General features: G+C 34.7%; 2 protein-coding genes across 2 annotated transcripts; one reads left to right on the top strand and one right to left on the bottom strand.

Moving 5' to 3' along the window:
• Positions 1-535: 535 nt before the first annotated feature.
• Positions 536-6389, bottom strand: LOC132269110 (26S proteasome regulatory subunit 4 homolog A-like). The gene is made up of 6 exons (XM_059770151.1): positions 5797-6389; positions 4209-4454; positions 2954-3123; positions 2653-2869; positions 2400-2540; positions 536-838 (listed from the first exon to the last, which is right to left on the bottom strand). The coding sequence occupies exons 1-6, from the start codon at positions 6268-6270 to the stop codon at positions 755-757; spliced, it is 1332 nt and encodes a 443-aa protein (XP_059626134.1). The 5' UTR covers positions 6271-6389; the 3' UTR covers positions 536-754.
• Positions 6390-8247: 1858 nt separating this feature from the next.
• On the top strand, positions 8248-9714 carry LOC132268363 (uncharacterized protein At4g13230). The gene is made up of 3 exons (XM_059769219.1): positions 8248-8627; positions 8745-8870; positions 9278-9714. The coding sequence occupies exons 1-3, from the start codon at positions 8511-8513 to the stop codon at positions 9500-9502; spliced, it is 468 nt and encodes a 155-aa protein (XP_059625202.1). The 5' UTR covers positions 8248-8510; the 3' UTR covers positions 9503-9714.
• Positions 9715-17562: the final 7848 nt, after the last annotated feature.

Here is a 17562-nt window from a genome sequence, read left to right on the forward strand (position 1 = left end):
TTTAAACCGGCCTTGCAATATTTTGTTTCGATGGTACCCCTGGAAACATCCAAGTTGAAATCTAAGTACTCAAATAAAAAAAACTTTCAAAAAATTCTTTTTTTGAAAAAATTTCAAACAATTGCTAAAGAAAATTAATACTTTAACAATATTTTAATCTGCCAGATAACTTTTCATTTCCTATTTTATTTTTATTTATTTTTCTCATGTTAAATTTTCATCTCTATTTATTCAAGTTGTATTTTTTTAACTTTGGATTATACTTGCCCCAAAATTATATTACAATTAATTTATAAAAAAATTAAATTTCCTTACAGTTCCCCCAAAATCAAAATTTTCGGCTACATACCATAAATGTGCTAAAATAAAATCATACCATTCAACAGGATCTCATGTTATGTTATGGCTCAAATTTGTTTCGGAATAGTAATGGTCCGCGCATAAAAGCATAAAGTAGTCAGCTTCCTTGCATCCTCCCTCCAACATATATAGAAACGATAAGTGACACCTAAGTCGATTAGGTTTTGCCACAACATGACAGAACTTCCCATTCGGGATGGCAGTGTTTTTTTATCATAAAGAGCAAATAATACTCCACAGTTAAATATAAAAAAATTTAAATAAAATAAAAAACACTTCTTCCAGACAGAATGGCTTGTTTTTGTATTAGAAAGAGCAAATTAAATAAAATGAAAATGTCAAATTTTGAAAATTTAAGTAACACATGGCTGCGCCCATATAGAGGAGAGCAACATTACATGTATAATCCTTCTGGCACCCCCTCTTTTTTCTTGAACATGACCTTATCTTTGGCCTTCTTGAAGTCAGCATGCATCACCTGAGGCACATCCAACGTTTTTGTTAGACATTTTCGATGTACAGGAACAATAAGCTTGAAAGTATAAATTTAATGTATAAACTTCATCAGTTAAAATCGCCATCATTATCACCGTTGCTTTGTTTATCTCTACCACATTAGATACAACCCAAGGGTTATTCTAGGGTTTCCAGTCCCTTTTGCCAAAGGTGAACCGAGCAGTTGTTTCTAAAATAGTAATCAAACATCCACAAAGTTCTGACAAAATAATCAAACCAGGCAAAGGAAATCATGTAGAAACTTTTAAAAGCAACCAAAAAGTGGACACAGAACTTGAAAATTGCTAATGATAACTCAAATATTAGCATATATATGAACTTCTGAAACTTCATATTAAAAAAAAAGAAAACCATCAATCCGAGCAATATATGGCAACAAAAGAAGTGGACAAAAGTACTATTTTGGCCAAATAGTAGGGAAAGAGGAGTAAACTTATCAATATGGAGGCAGGAAGCAACTTCCAAGCCCCTGATGCATAAAAAGCTGTTCACAGTGTGTAGAACCACAATAGTCCATTTCGTTCACTTTCCACTACTTTCTAACAGAACCAAGCAAATGTGAAAACAAGTGTTAAGAGAAGCACCAGGAAGTGAAAAAGATGATAGGAGGAGAAATGGAGAAGAATAAAAGAAATAAAAGAAAGAAAGAAAGAGGATGGAGAAGGATTCGGGGTGACAGGCACTTTTCATACAGATGAGGTGAAGAAAAAAAAAAAAAAAAAAAAAAAAAAAACCTCCACCAATTTTTTTGGGAGGATAAGTTACCTCCAAACATAGAATACAACCCTTACCTTGCCTAAAGACATGGTGTACAAGTGCCTTGAAACTATGAACCAACAGGAGTCAACTGCACTTAAGAATTTATGTGGCAGGCACACAAAACATAGACATCTCAAGTTTACTAAAAAGGACAAAATATGGAGGCCAATGTCACTCCTCTAAAATAATACCCAGCATATAACTGAAATATATAGGAATTAGAATATAATATCTAAATAAATTTCAATCCCAATAGAATAGACCTGAATTGGTTGGTCAAACGGTTTCAACAAATAAAAATAACTTTTGAGGCTTGTCATTTCCCATTTATTATTATAATTATTATTATTATTTTTGTTTATCTGGGGAGAGGAAGGGAGTGTGAGATTGGAAAGCCAATTATGACTACAAAAGGGAAACTGACATTCAACTTTCACAACCCCCATGTTTTCTTTTCCTCTGTTTTTGATCTACTACTTAAATTCACAAGAATTAGTCAAACAGTTAATAGGTGAATCTATATGTCAACAAACATGGATCCAATCTAACATGACTGGGTACTGCAATCCTACATTGTAAGTATGCATGTCCAATATTCAACAGACTAAATGATCAATAATAAATTTTGGTCATGCGGTGAAAATAAAAATTAGCAAGAGATAATAACAATATATGATTTGTTTTTATAGGTTCTAATAATATGGATAACAACAAGACAATTTTTGTGTCCATTTGTTGGAAATTTATCAACGAAAATGTCTCACCTTCATACGGCGCTCCCTCAAAGCAAGCAAACCAGCTTCAGTGCATATTGCCTTAATATCAGCTCCAGAAAATTCATCCTTGGTCATAACAAATTCCTCTAAGTTGACATCATCAGCTAACGTCATCCTTGATGTGTGTATCTGCAAGTCAAAAATTTAAGGTTTTACTAATGGAAGTTACCACGAAGATGGAACTAAAGAGAACTAATATCACAACCATGATTGTATTGATATAATCAAGTCATGCATGTACCTGGAAAATGCGCCTCCTTGTTTTAATATCAGGAAGAGGGAATTCAATCTTCCTATCTATTCGACCAGGCCGAAGTAGTGCAGGATCCAGGCTTTCAATTTTGTTTGTTGCAAGAATCACCTTGACATCTCCTCTTGAATCAAAACCATCTAGCTGGTTCAGCAATTCCAGCATGGTCCTCTGAATTTCACGTTCGCCACCAGAGTGGGCATCATACCTGTAAATCATACATAATTAAAACCAACCAACCAACCAACCAACAGTAACAGTTTTTTCCGGCCACTAATGTTCATGGACTCACCTTTTTGTACCAATTGCATCAATTTCATCAATGAAGACAATTGAAGGTGAGAGATCATCAGCAACCCTAAAGAGTTCCCTCACTAACTTTGGACCATCTCCCAGGTATTTTTGAATCAATTCACTTCCAACCACGCGTAGGAAAGTTGCTGATGTAGAGTTTGCCACCGCCTGGAACAACGCAAAAGAAGATTAAGCACACAGCAAGTTCTCAAGCAGGTACATGTAACAACTAAGCAAAAAAAAGTCAAAAACAGCAAAAGATAAAAGAGATGCTCAGAAGTGTGATACTGTGGCCCCTTCCAGCCCATGAACTGTTTGAGAAAACAAATAAAACACCTACTATAATATAAGTATTAAAATCATGGTATAACTCCAACGAGTAGGGGACTCATACATGTTAAAATTTAATATGGCAAAGAACTAAATTGCAAGTCTGTAACCAGATTCGATCCTAAGATAAAAGCAAGCCTAGGAAGCACGGACACTCCAAAATGGGCGAAGAATCCGTGTCTGACACGTGTCGGACACGGACACGCGTCGGACACGCCCCGACACGTGTCGGACACGCCAAAAAACGTGTCTGGAATTTTTTTATTTTTTTTAATTTTCGGACACGGCTGGGACACGGCTCAGACACGGCTCAGACGCGGCTCAAACACACTTTTCTGGAATTTTTTTTTTTTATTTTTTATTTTTAATGCTGATATGTTAATTTTTTATTTTTTATTTTTAAAAATTTTTAATACTGATATGTTCTATTTTTTGTTTTGTACTACCCTAAAGATGCTGATATATATATATACTAACCTAAAAATGCCACAATTCGCCATGTCCGTATCCTAAAGATGCTGATATATATATATATATACTAACATATCAGTGATATATATATATATTCCAACCTAAACATATCCGTGTTTTTTTTATAAAATTATTAATGCTGATATATAAATATATATATATATATATATACTATTCGCCGTGTCCGTGCCCTAATTTTTTTGGATTTGCCGTGTCGCCGTGTCCGTGTCTTGTCGTATCCGTGTCCGTGCTTCTTAGAAGCAAGCATTAGAACAAGGTCAAGAGCAGACAAACAAGTCATTGTGTTTGTACATAGCATTAAAGAATATTCTAGAGACAGTGAAATGCACAAAAAAAGAGAACGGAGGGGGGTTGACAATTTATCAATGAATAGGACCTCATATGAAATTGACACGCAGCAACACAATGAAAAAAGACACATAAATACACACCTTTGCAAGTAAGGTCTTGCCGGTTCCGGGCTCTCCATAAAGTATGACCCCTTTGGGAGGCTTGATACCGATGTCCTCATATAATTCAGGGTGTGTCAGAGGAAGCTCCACTGCTTCTTTGATTTCCTGAATTTGGGCATCTAACCCACCTATGTCGGCATATGATTCCAATGGAGCTTTCTCAACCTTCATGACCGACACCATTGGATCGACTTCATCTTGAAGAAGTCCAACAACAGAAAGAACCTAAGGAGGAAGCAAAATTAGTAACCTTCAATACTTCTTCCCATGCATACTTCCACAACTTAAATAATTTTTTAGAGCAAACCACAATTGGTAAATAGTATAACAAATGGATAGTAACTTCTTCATTGTACAAAAAATAGATGGTAACTATTTGCAGAACCTTCAAAAGAGCAAGTAGCAGATTTTGGTTGATGATAGTTTCACATCAACAAATGGTTCTTTAGGAATGAACAGTTAATGAATTTCGAATATCATTAAAAAAAATAAATAAATAAAGTGGGATCAAACGAGCACCACAAAAAAATATACATAGCACTAATTATACATATATCTAACTGCCAAAAATTTTGATATCCACTAAGCAACCGTGGAGAGATCCGTTTTTGTAGTTTGTATGTGCTTCCAATTTAGAATTTCACGAAACTCGGGGTAACATAACAATGCTTTTCTAGTCATGTGCATGAAAAGATACCAGATTACTGTTAATGACAATGACCAAAAAAAAAGTGCAATATGCATAATAAAAATTTGTACTTTTCGACCAAAGGGCATCTAACCCAATGCTATAACCCAATGGGGAAGGATTCGGGCCCAGGTGTGACCCAAAAAAAAAAAGTACTTTTGAACATTCAGATGTTAAGATGTGATATATGAAACTCTAAACCCCCATGTGGGACAGATTCCTGAAAGATAACCTCACATTTTTCCAAATTGTGGTATTTTAAGGTTTGAAATCAGTTACGAGATTAAATCCAATTCTATAGTACAGAAGATTATTCCAAACAACAGACCTAACCTTAGCGCACAAATCCAAATCCAAATCCACTCTCCACAAATCCCAAATTCTTTTTAGTTTCATAACAAGCTAACCACAAACTTCAAACCCACAGCCCTAGCAAAAAAATTCAAATTTCTGAATCCACAGAACATGAAACATAACAAAACCGGTCATAAAAATTTATCTAACAAACTGTTACTTCACCACAGCGATTCAAAGAAAAAAGAACATTAACAAAAGCAGAATATTCCAAAGAGAATAGACTAACAAATTACGAAACTCAGAACTAAATTCCCTAAAACCAATATCAATGTATCTTAAATCCCCAAAACCACGCCAACAAAAACAATAGGCTAATAAATTACGAAACTTCAAAAGTAAATTCCCTAAAACCAATATAGCACTGTAATAGAGAGAATAATTTCAAGAAGGTTCAAATCTTGAACCCTAATTTACCAATTCTCATCAAATCAAATTTCAATACACAAATCGAAACATATCAAGTCAAAACCCTAATTTCTAAACCACCAAACGAAATCGCCATTCAAACATAAAAAACATTACCTTATTGTGCATCAAAATCGCACACCCAGGCTCAAGCTGATCCTTGTCGACGAACGACAAGATTCCCACGTAGTACTCCGGCCCCACCGACGACGACACAATAGCGTGATTCTCATCGATCAGCTCCTCAAGATTTCCCACACTCATCGGCGATCCACGCAGATCGTCGACCTTGGACCGGTCCTCCTCGGTCTTCTCTTCTTGGGGCTTCAATCTCTCCTGATTGGTGACGAACTCTTCTTCCATCAAAAGGTAGTCTTTGATTCGCTCAAGCTTCAAAAGCCTCAGCTTGCACTTCGTCAGAGGCGTCACCGTCGGCAGCCGCGCGGCCGCCTCTGGTCCCTTCTGCTTCCGCTGCTTGCGGCCGACTCTGGCAGGCGGCGCCGCCGGTTCGAATTTCTTCTCCTTCTTGTCGCCATCGTTCTTTCGGTCACCTCCTTGTCGGTTCAGACCGCCGGGAGTTCCCTGACCCATGGTGTACAGTAGCTGATAGAGAGGAGGGGGAAGAGGAAAAAGTAGAGACTACAGAGAGGCTTCAGAACTGGATTTGGGATTTTGAGTCTCTTATTTGCCAAGAAAGCACATAATCGTGTTTCTAACTTTACTTTGTATATTACGGACGTATAAATTTTAAAAATAAAAATCTATATTTATCTCGGAATACTACTATATCCTAATTCTAATTTTTTTATTTTTTCTAAATCTATTCTCCTTTATTTTGAGTTGGCATATATATATATATATTTTTATTTTTTTATATTATATTATTCTTTATTTTGAGTTTCATAAGAATTATTCATTTATTTTTTTAGAAAAATAATACTAAAAAATAATACTATGTAAAACAAGTTTATTTTGAATTTCATAACATAGAGTTAGGGTTAATAATTCGCAGCCTAAATATAAGTGAGGGAGAGAATGAGAAGAAATTATAATCATGTCAAGGTGTTTCGGATATATATATGCAAAATATAAAAAAGTGAAATTTCACTTTCTTGATAAAATATATATATATATATAAATAAATAAATAAAATAAAATTACATCAATGAAAAATTATAACTATCTAAAAAAAATTTACATTTAAATAACAAATAAATAAACATTTCACAAACAATTTAAATAGCCAAGTAGTTAAATAAAATGAAATAAAATAAATAAATAAAAACCTTAAAAATTTAGGGACATTACATAATTTATATATATAAATAAAATAAAATAACATCAATAAAAAATTACAACTACATATACCTCTAGCTGAGAAGCTTTATGTCAATCAAAGTGAAAATAAATCATTACTATTGTAATTAATCCATTGTCTCTTTTTAAAATTAGTAACTTATTCTTTTTAATTTAAATATTTATAATTATCAAATTAAAATTTTTTTAACAACATAAAGAACAATGGGAAAGAGGAAAATATTATCAGTTGAATTCCCAAGGAAAAGATTGTGGTTCCAATACAAATAAATAAATAAAAATAAAATAGCACATTCGGTAGGCCACACAGGCTTTATGTAGTACTTGTTGTCCAACCAGCCGGTCCAGACAGAATTTATTAAGTGGCCCATATGAGGCCCGTCCAATTCTTCTTGCCCAGTATTAATGCACAAAACATCCACAATAATTATATATAAAGCCCATACTAAGTTACTAACTAGTTATAAAGTCAATAAAACATGTACTTTCTTCAGTAGGGGTTCAATTTCAAACTCAATTTTACGGTTTACCATTGCAACCCTCAATTTTGCGTCTTAACTTTGTTACCTTTTTCAAAGGAGATTTTGGAGAGTTCAAGTCTCCATATAAATATTGTTGGTGAAAAAAAAAAAAAAAAGTGTTCCGTAATGCAGTTTGAACACCTATTGCTAGTTAAATAAGTATCATTTAAAACATTTTACGATAAAATTAAATTGAAAAGGATATCAAAAATATATTTATTTTTTAATTATTACATAAAAATTTCAGCACTTAAAATTTTTAGCATTTAATTTTAAGTTTTATGAAAAAAAAAATTTTAAAAATACCAAGTTTAAATCCATAGTTTGGACAATAACTTTTAATAAATGATCCCCATAATGACATATTTTTCACAAAACATATCACCAATTTTATTTTTTTAAAGAAAAATGATATTAGGTCCACTGCAACGAAAGTATTGGAGTGGATGCTCTCATATAGCGCAGTTGGAATTTTAATGACTTTGTTTAACTTCTTCCTTCGAATTGATAATTAAAAAAAAAAAAATTTTAAAAAAAATGCCTATTAAATATTAGGACTATACCAATTTTGACATGATTATAAAGTGCGTTGTGAATTTAAATGGTAACGTTAAATGGCTAGATGTAGGTTCACTTTGAATAAAATAAAATAAAAATGAAAAAAAAAATTATTAAAAAAGAAAAGAAAATTGGGTCGTCAGAAGAATTCAACTTTGAAGGGCATTACTCTTTGTATTTCAGCGAAGAAAACTGAAATATCGGGAAAGAAGCAAGAGACCAACCTCAAATAGGGGATCACATTGATCACTAAACATAGATTAAAAACCATGTAAATTAGAGAAAATGGTCAATCTCACACAACACCTATATTAAATGAAGGCCAAACACGTCCCATTTCGATCACTTGCACTCCTTCCCTTCCATTCTTATATAAACCCTTCCTTCACAGCAAATTAAACTTGAAACAGAAAAAGAAGATCGAGATAGAGAAAAATGGCAAGCATGGCTCTTTCAACCACCCTTTCGAAATTCCAACACACCAGAGCAATGGTTGCACGCAGCCCATGGAGCTCTAGGGTTTCCGTATCACTTGCACCACGACCTTTCCAGGTGATCGATCAGTTATAATTTCAGTGAGATATATGATTTTATATATATATATATATATATATATATATATATATGTAAATTGCAGTTTGTATCGTACTGACAATTTGTCTATTATAGGGAAGCTTGCGTAATGGTGCTACAGCTGCATATGATGGGGCATCGGACGCAGCAAAACGAGGCACCAATGAGGCAATGAGGGTCGGGCAAGACATGAAAAACAAGGCTGCCTCTACTGCAGAAGATGTGAGTGAGACACACATCATCACATATATATAATTTTCAAATTATGGAAGAGTGGTGGCGCGTTAAAAAAGACACAAAAACATTCTATTCATGTAGCGAGCTAGCTGTCACAGGGGTTGCTAGCTGTCACAGGGGTTGATGGTCCGAACCCCGTAACACTAGGCTACTACATTAGATGATATGAGTTACTAGAAGAGATATGAAAAATTAGACCTAACACGGACCATACACAAAGAAAATAGAGAAATTCACCGGCGATAAAAAGGCCGACCAAAATTTAATAAAAAAAGAATGAAATAAAAGAGAATTCATGCAGCGAATTTATTCATAGGATAAAAATAAGAATAATGACGACAATGATACGTTAATTTTGATTATTTCTGCACATATGATCGATGTGTTTGAAGGTGTCTCGCAAGACAAAAGATGTGACCGGAAAGGAGGGAAATGCACAGGATTTAGCACAGGATATAGCAGAGAAAGCGAAGCAGACAGCCCAAGATGCGTGGGGTTCAGTTAAGGACACGACACAGAAGATCAAAGAGACTGTGGCGGGCAAGGCTGAAGAATCAAAGGAGGCTATTAAAGAAAATGCAGAGACTATCAAGCAGAGCATGAACACCAAAAATTAATGTTTTTCACTACTTCATACTAAATATTAATCAGATCTATAGTTTTCAACTTTAACTCGAGAGTCAAAACTTTGTTTTATTTTGTTGTTGTATATGCACTAATCAAGAGATGTGCAGTTGTTTATTTATTTATTTTTGAATATAAGGACCATCCTGAATTTAAGGAGCCTTATTCAATACTAAATATTATGTCTCCACTTTCACTAGTCTTCTATTTTTATCTATTTCGTTCATTCTTTCACCAGTCTAGGTTCTTTCAGATCATCCGGAAATGAAAGTAGATGCAAGAAGGTAAATAGAGGGTATTAGTTTTCAACTTTGCATCTCGTCTTTGACTATTTCAAAATAAAGAATATATGTTATGTTTGGTTCATAAAATTATTTTCTGCAAAATCAACCGTTTGACAAGAAAAACGAAATTTATTGTCAAACCTGAAGGCTTCATTTCTTCCAAAGGTAAAAAGGAGATAATTAAAGTGAAAATGTATTGTTTTAACAAGAAGTTAGAATAGAAAAAAAAAAAAAAAAAAAAGGGTGTGTGCTATTTGTCGGGATTAAAAACTAAAGAAAAATGGAGAAGAAGTACATTATTCATTTTATATTTTAGTATTTAATTTATATATATAAAAAAAACTATTTAGAGAATTAACATTATTTTCTTTTAAATTTCGTGCTATCCAAAATATAACATACACAAAATTTTCCTATGACGTTTTTGGAAATATTTCATACCAACAATAGCAAGATGAAAAACTTAGGGCCCGTTTCGAAGCCAAAATGTTTTTGGTTTTGGTGTTTTGGTTTTGGTTTTGGCCCATATCTTGTTTGGTGTGGGCTAATATGTTTCTGAACAGGTCCATATCATTTTGAGATTTGGGGCAAAACCTATATCACCAAAATGGTGATATTGGGTGTTTTCAACACTGTAGCGGCTATACCAAAAGCCCAAACCAAAAACAGCTAGTCCAAACCAATATCAAGTTATACTGTAGCGGCATATCATGTATAAAATCTAATTTTAGAAACCCTAGCTCATTTCTGCAGAATATTTCTCTCTCTTCGTCTTTGCACTCCGAAGGCGACTGAGGGCGATTCCTTTGAAACGAAGGTTGGGTGTTGTCGATTTTCTTCAAGATTGACAAATCCATGATCGTACAAGGTTTTTCTTTGCAATCTCCGTTGTATTTGCTTTCGTCCCTCTCTGTTTTGTGACCAATTTGTGTGTGAGGCGATTTTACCGAAACCCTAGTTCGTGCTTTGGAGTGCAAATTTTCGAAGGTTTCCCTGTGTTTCTCGAAATCATGTCTATTATCTCAGGTGTGTGAGTCGATTCTATTTCTTCCACCGAAATCCGAGTTTGTAGTTGTTAGATGGAGGATCTGACGGTTTTGTATTATTTTTGTGTCTGATTTCTCAGGTTCAGGTGTGCGTCGATTGAAAGGCTTAAAGCTTCTGAATTTACAAGGTATGTATTTCCGTATGTAGAATTTGTATGAAGGTGCTTTATCGGCCTCTGAGATCTGTCTAATTGAGTCCACCTGAGATCTGTATGTATAATGGCCATATAATACATTCAATTTTACACAACAACACACATCACAGCTCATCTATATCTGTGTGGTCGTTCACACAGATAGCTCTGGCCTTTCCACCCCACTAACACCTCTCACCCCTTCTCTCTCTCATTGTGCCAGTGACCTCAATAATGGGAAAATGAAGCTGTTGAATGATCATATTTCTACTATGAAGTACAGTTCTAAACATTATGGAGCATATGCTATCTCTTCATTAATTTTGACAAAGTTCTCATTTTGAAATTTTAAGCAACTACAAAATTATACATGATATTTTACATCCAAAGTTTGTAATTCTATTTTATTCAAAGGAAAAAATTATACATGATATTTGATTTTACTTCTTCTTGCACTCATATATGATTTTATTTTATTTATTAATGAGATTCTATGAACTTAGTGAGTACATATTTTATGTTTTTCAAATTAATGTGCTAGATATTTTTTTGCGAACGGTTCATAATTACTGCATATTGATTAGTGTGGATTTAGTCATGTGTATAGTTCAATTTTATATTTATAACCACTACTTTGCAATATTGTGAATTACGGGATCGTTCGCAAGGGCTATTGGTTTGATCCAACTCAAATTTAATGAACAAGTAAAATAGAGCTTAAATTTTTCATAATTAATCAACTTAAATGAATCTTACCAACATGTCAATAGCCTAACGGTGACGAAAAAAAAAAAAAAAAACACTTTGGTTTTGCATGAGGTTATTTACACTCCAAATTTACAACTTAGCTTAAAAAAATGTTAGATATATCTTGCTTAGTACTTCTAATTACTTCATTCCTACCTGTTTTATTTTGTTTTTCTCTAATGTTGTTCACGTGTTTGGTTTTGCATGAAGTCATTTACACTCCAATTTTGCAACTTAGCCTGAAAAAAGATTAGATATATCTTCTGCTTGTTGGAGTAGTTTAGATGGAGAACGGGCAGTTTTACTTGGATTTGTGGAGGCGATGTCTCTTGTTGAATTAATTTTATGGGCGGTGTCCTTTGTGTTCATTGTGTTAGGTGCAATTTTGTAAATGTCCATTTTTAAGGGGAAATCATGCCGGATTTTTGAAAAAAAAAAAAAAAAAAAAAAAAAAAAACAAACAAACAAACTTTGATTCCAAAAAGGCATATGGTTGATTTTTGAAACTTGAAATAGATTTTTGTTGTTTCAAGGCTTAGTAGAATGCATCCGTTCCATGGGAAAACGTAACTCTGCTTTATATTTTGCTACTATAGGTAATGTCTTGCTTTACAATCAAATTCATTTTTTTCTTTTTTCTTAATGCTTCCTTATAGCTTTTTCTGCTGAATCATAAACTATTGTCAACCCAATACCATGTAATCCATATATGCTGTTGGAAGAACTGGCACTACATTGAAGGACATGGCAGTAAGTTATGGGCAGTGACACCAGTGGGATTTATAGGAAGCATTCTCCAGTTGCTGCAACTCCAGGAAGCTAGTGATCTATAAGTTAATCAAATGGAGGCCTATGCAAGTATAAAGAAGTGTGTATACATTTTATGGAATGAATTTTAGTGATCTCCAGTTGTGTATATATTTTAGGGTAAAGTGCAAAAAACCCCCCTTGAAGTATTGATCATGTAGTAGAAAACCCCATTGATATAATAATTTGACAATTAACCTCCCTGAACTAGGGATTTGGTAGCAATTTACCCCGTCCGGCGATCTGCCGGTGAATTTTGAGTGCGTGCAAGTCACCTTACAGCCCAAATATAATTAAATGACTATACAACCCTTATGAAAAGTTAAGGACCATAATGCCCTTCTATGTTTATCTTCCCTAAATTTCCCCATCCCCATCTTCCTCGATTGATTTCGGGATGTATATATATATATTGTCACTGAAACACCTGCGTCGATGTATGAAGCAAGAAGACGACCGGTGATGAAGCTAGGGACATAACACAGGACGACGACAGCAAGGAAACTCCGGCGATAGCAAAGAATGAGATCGCGACATGAAGAAACAGATCAGAAATTTCACGATCTGACAGACAACTCGTCGATGATGAAGACGCCACTGGACCAAATTGGGTCGCAAGAAAAAAATAAAACCCACCATCCAAGCTCGTCCCCACTGCCGTTTCTTCATCCGCAAGCTCACAGCCAAAGTCGCAACCAGCCCATCGTTGTTCAGCAGCAACCAACCCATCGCCGTTCAGCCCACCTTACTCGCCGGTCCTCTCCACCATCCGAGCTTGTCCCCGTAGTCGTCGCTTCATTTGAGCGCCGCCGAGTCATCCATGGCCGAGCCACCGCTGAACCAGCCCGCCGAGCTCACCGCTGCATTTCTTCCCCACCGCTGCTGCCACCACTTCACTGCCGGTCCATTCCACCTCCGCCACTATGCAGTTCCTCCGTCACCATCACTGGAGGTGTAAAAGATTGATAGAAATCCCGTCTATGAAAGTGATTGTGATTTGGGTTTGCCCAGCCCTTGATATTTTGATTCAATTTTTTTGTTCAGAATTTTTTTTTTTAGTTCTACTTTTTATGGATAAAATAATATCAAAAAATTGGTGGTTGTTAAAATTTTCTGAAACGACGTGGTTTTATATAGGGGTAAAATTATCTTTTACTATTTTCGTTATAACTAATTGGCCGGAGATGTCACGTGGGGGGTTAATTGCACCAAATTTAATAGTTCAAGAGGGCAAATTGTAGTTCAGGGGGGTTAATTGCACATGGCCAATAGTTTAAGGGGTTTTTTTTTGCACTTTACCCTATATTTTATGTAAGTATAATAAAGTGTGTGTGTACACACATACTATTTTTAAGGAATTTCTTCTAGCTCCCTATATGTGCAAATATATATGTGAATGGTGCAACAATAATTTATTAAGTTTCTGATATACAAAAAAAAAACTTATGGTTTGGTGTGTTATTTATGATTAATTAAAATCCTACAAAATATTTTCAAGTACTTGTTTGGATGGCAATAATTTTTCTAGCAGGTTGTTTGGTTATCAAAATAAATACTTATGAAAAAGAAAAATGGTCGCATGAGTTAACAATAAAAATATTAGCACTTTGAAGGATCTCCAGTAGAAAATTTCAAACTAATCTCACTGAAGTAAATTCATTCACAAGCTTCAATGTCCACCAAACCTCAACTCTGACCAATTCAAGTAGATCAACGTTTTGGCTTTGCTTGTTGTTAGTTTCAACTACAAGGATCTCTCTCTCATTCATAATGAATATATATATATATATATATATATATATATATAACAATACAAAGTTAAATGGAGTGCAAGCCTAAACAAAAAGATAATGGAGTGCAAAGATCTCCTCATTGAAAGATTATTACAAAGTTAGATTTGTAGTTTGGTTGCCAGTAATCATGTCTATGCCTCATAAACATCCCACATAATCTTATTTATACATGTAAATTTATTCATAATTTTTTTTCCCAACTCTTTTTAATGTTTTGATATATATATATTTTTATTTTAACAAACTATCTCAAATCATAAAGAAAAATGAACTATTACATATAAACTTATAATTGTATTCATATATATAATTATTCAAAATAAAAATAAAACAGTCCTTACCAAACAGGTATCATGTTATTGATTCAGAATTTTTGACAACAAAACTAACTTCCCAAACGTGTTTTGTTTTCAGATTCCTTAAAACGCATGGCATTACCAAACGCGTTTTTATGTTTTTGATATACAATTATCAAAAACAAAACAGTCGTTACCAAACATGATTCCGATTTCTACTAAAAACATACCAATACCAAAACGGTTGTTTTCATATCATACCAAACCATAACATCTAGCGCTATCGCGATCCAAACGGACCCTTACTTTACTTTTATTTTTTTTACTTCCTGAAATCCCATTTATTCTGAGTCAGAGATATGGATTCTATCCCACCACCAAAAAAAAAAACACAAAAACTTAGAAGAAAAAAAAATAAATAAAATTGATTATTAGATCATATACGCAACTTCATACTTTTTCTCATCCACAATTTAAGCATATAAGTTATAACTGTGCTTAAAAAAAAATTAATTAGGGCTTAAATCATAAAGCCCCCACTACTTTTAAGATTTAATCGTACAACTCTAACTTGTTTCCAAAAATTCTTACACTTTTAAAAAGTTATCATATTACCCCAATATCCGAGTCCGACTAGTTAAATATAGGTTGTGAAATGTCGAATTTGACCTTGTTATTTAATGTTAAATTAAAACTTAAAAATTATATTTTTTAATGACGATTTTACCCTTTTCATGCATAACACGCTACAGAAGGTATGCCCACAGGGGATAAAAGCCGCACCTTTATTCCTCTCAATGCACACGTAGCACAACGCATCAATCCCACTTTATTTGTTCCACTCCTCTCCATCTACACCGTCCGTTTCATCGAACAATCTCATAAGCGACTTCAACAGTGTCACTATGCGTCGTTCACACCCCTAATCACCATTCCATTCCATTCCATAAACACCACCATCACTATTGCGAGGGAGCTACAACCACCATCATCAAATTTATAATCGGAATCACATAATTTGAAGCAACTGGGATCAAATTGGGATAAAAAGAAGGACCAAATTGGTACATGGTGGCAACGATGAGGGTACTAAGTGATGAAGAAGGTGGAAAATTAGGGTTTCGATGGAAAGGGTAAAAAGAGGTGGTGGTGGAGGCGTTTATAATGGTGTTGGATGGTAATTATGATACCCCTCGAATCCGAGACACGGATTGATCAGGCTCAGGCCCAGACCCAGACTTGAAGGATATCAAACAATTAAGGTATTTTAAATCGAACACGGAATACAAAGTGAAATACGAAATAATATAATAAGCTGAAAGACACTAAAAGAAAATCCTAGTATCATAATTAATCAAATCCGATAATCCAAAACTCCATAAGTTTAGAACTCGGGAATCCATCCATTGGACCCCTTATTAAAATTCTCAAACCAAACTGAAATAATAGAAATAAAATCCAAAGCTAACATAGAGAAGATTCCTACATAATCGGAGGAATGAATATCTGTATTTGCTCTGCACGTCTAAGCTCTAACCCTGGAACTGACAAACACCTGAAAAATAAAGGAGTGGGTCAGGCTCACATGCAAGTCATAATCTACTACAATCCAAATAGTAATCCGATACGCAGATACATCCTAGGAAGACTCGACAATATCTAGAGTAGTCCATATATGTATATAGTACACACTATAGGACATTCGCTAGTCCAGTAGATCTGTCTCAGCCTGAATAGAAGGCAACATGCAAACACGCACCCTAAGGTCGTCATAAGTGGGGATGGCAACGGGGCGGGTTTGGAGCGGGTTTCTCTAAATCTCGCCCCGCCCCTTTTAATTTTTATCAAGTCCATGCCCGCCCCGAGACCCGCGACGGGTTGGATTTTCATATCCAACCCCGCCCCGTTAGGAAATACTGTGCCCCCGTGCCCGCCCCACTAACAAATTTTTTTCTCCCACTTTTTGGAACTTAAACTCCTGCTATTTAAATGTGCAAAGCCTAGAAATGACACAACATAAATAAAATTATGTATCCTAATAAATAAATAAAAAATAACATGCACATAACATAATTCAGAGAACATAATAAACAAAAATAAAAGTTTAATACAACCAAGTCACAAGAAGTTCTAAGCTCCAACTTCCACCATAACCAAAACAAAAGCAAATTTAATACCAAGTTTATATCCCAAATTAGGATTATAAGAGATGGGTAATTGGGTAAGCCGCTAAAATAACTTATTAATATATATATATATATTAAATATAGTTATATGCAGGGCGGGGCGGGGCGGGGCGGGGCCCCTAGGATATGTATATTGAACCCTTACCCGCCCCGTGACCCTCGACGGGTATAAAATTTGTATTCATGTCCGCCCCAACGGTATAACAAGTGTTCCCATATCCATTATTAACGGGGTGGGACGGGGCGGGGCCCCGGCGGGGCGGTAAAAATTGACATCCCTAGTCATAAGTACATAGACCTACCAAGGAACAACACTTATGTCCAGTTATCCATCCTAGGCAGTATACGCGCCCTAACCATGGTCATGAGACTCAAGCTCATATCACGCACCATATAATATATATATAAAGTCCGTACTCCTCCTAATACAAAATACCATCCATCTGTGTAGTGGTCTGATATATGTATAACAAATCCATCCTGAAACCATAGTAGGTCATTCAATTCTCAATTGATATGACATAAGTAGGTGATGGACTTAACCTATATGATTAATCCATACCTTAATCCAAGTTAGATAAGACTTAGTGTTTAATCTAGTCCATATCTACTATGTCACCGTCCCATACCGGTACATACTATCCTCCAGTTAACATAGTTGATAAACAATATTAAATAATTATCAACCATTATCCATAATATGCATAAATACCATTTAATACATATAACAAGTCAATAGGAATTATTAGAGAATCCAACA

Source organism: Cornus florida, unplaced genomic scaffold (assembly GCF_030987335.1).
Source record: "Cornus florida cultivar Cherokee Brave unplaced genomic scaffold, ASM3098733v1 CherokeeBrave_3.0.0_Hap2_Chr08, whole genome shotgun sequence".
NCBI lineage: Eukaryota > Viridiplantae > Streptophyta > Magnoliopsida > Cornales > Cornaceae > Cornus > Cornus florida.

Bases quoted from the DNA above. Each gene is read 5' to 3' on its own strand.
- LOC132268363 (XM_059769219.1), top strand. From the start codon at position 8,511: ATGGCAAGCATGGCTCTTTCAACCACCCTTTCGAAATTCCAACACACC. The intron at 8,628-8,744 runs GTGATCGATCAG...TGTCTATTATAG, and splicing joins TTGCACCACGACCTTTCCAG to GGAAGCTTGCGTAATGGTGC. The intron at 8,871-9,277 runs GTGAGTGAGACA...ATGTGTTTGAAG, and splicing joins CTGCCTCTACTGCAGAAGAT to GTGTCTCGCAAGACAAAAGA.
- LOC132269110 (XM_059770151.1), bottom strand. From the start codon at position 6,270: ATGGGTCAGGGAACTCCCGGCGGTCTGAACCGACAAGGAGGTGACCGA. The intron at 2,870-2,953 runs GTGAGTCCATGA...TATGATTTACAG, and splicing joins GATGCAATTGGTACAAAAAG to GTATGATGCCCACTCTGGTG. The intron at 2,541-2,652 runs GTACATGCATGA...TTTGACTTGCAG, and splicing joins CAAGGAGGCGCATTTTCCAG to ATACACACATCAAGGATGAC.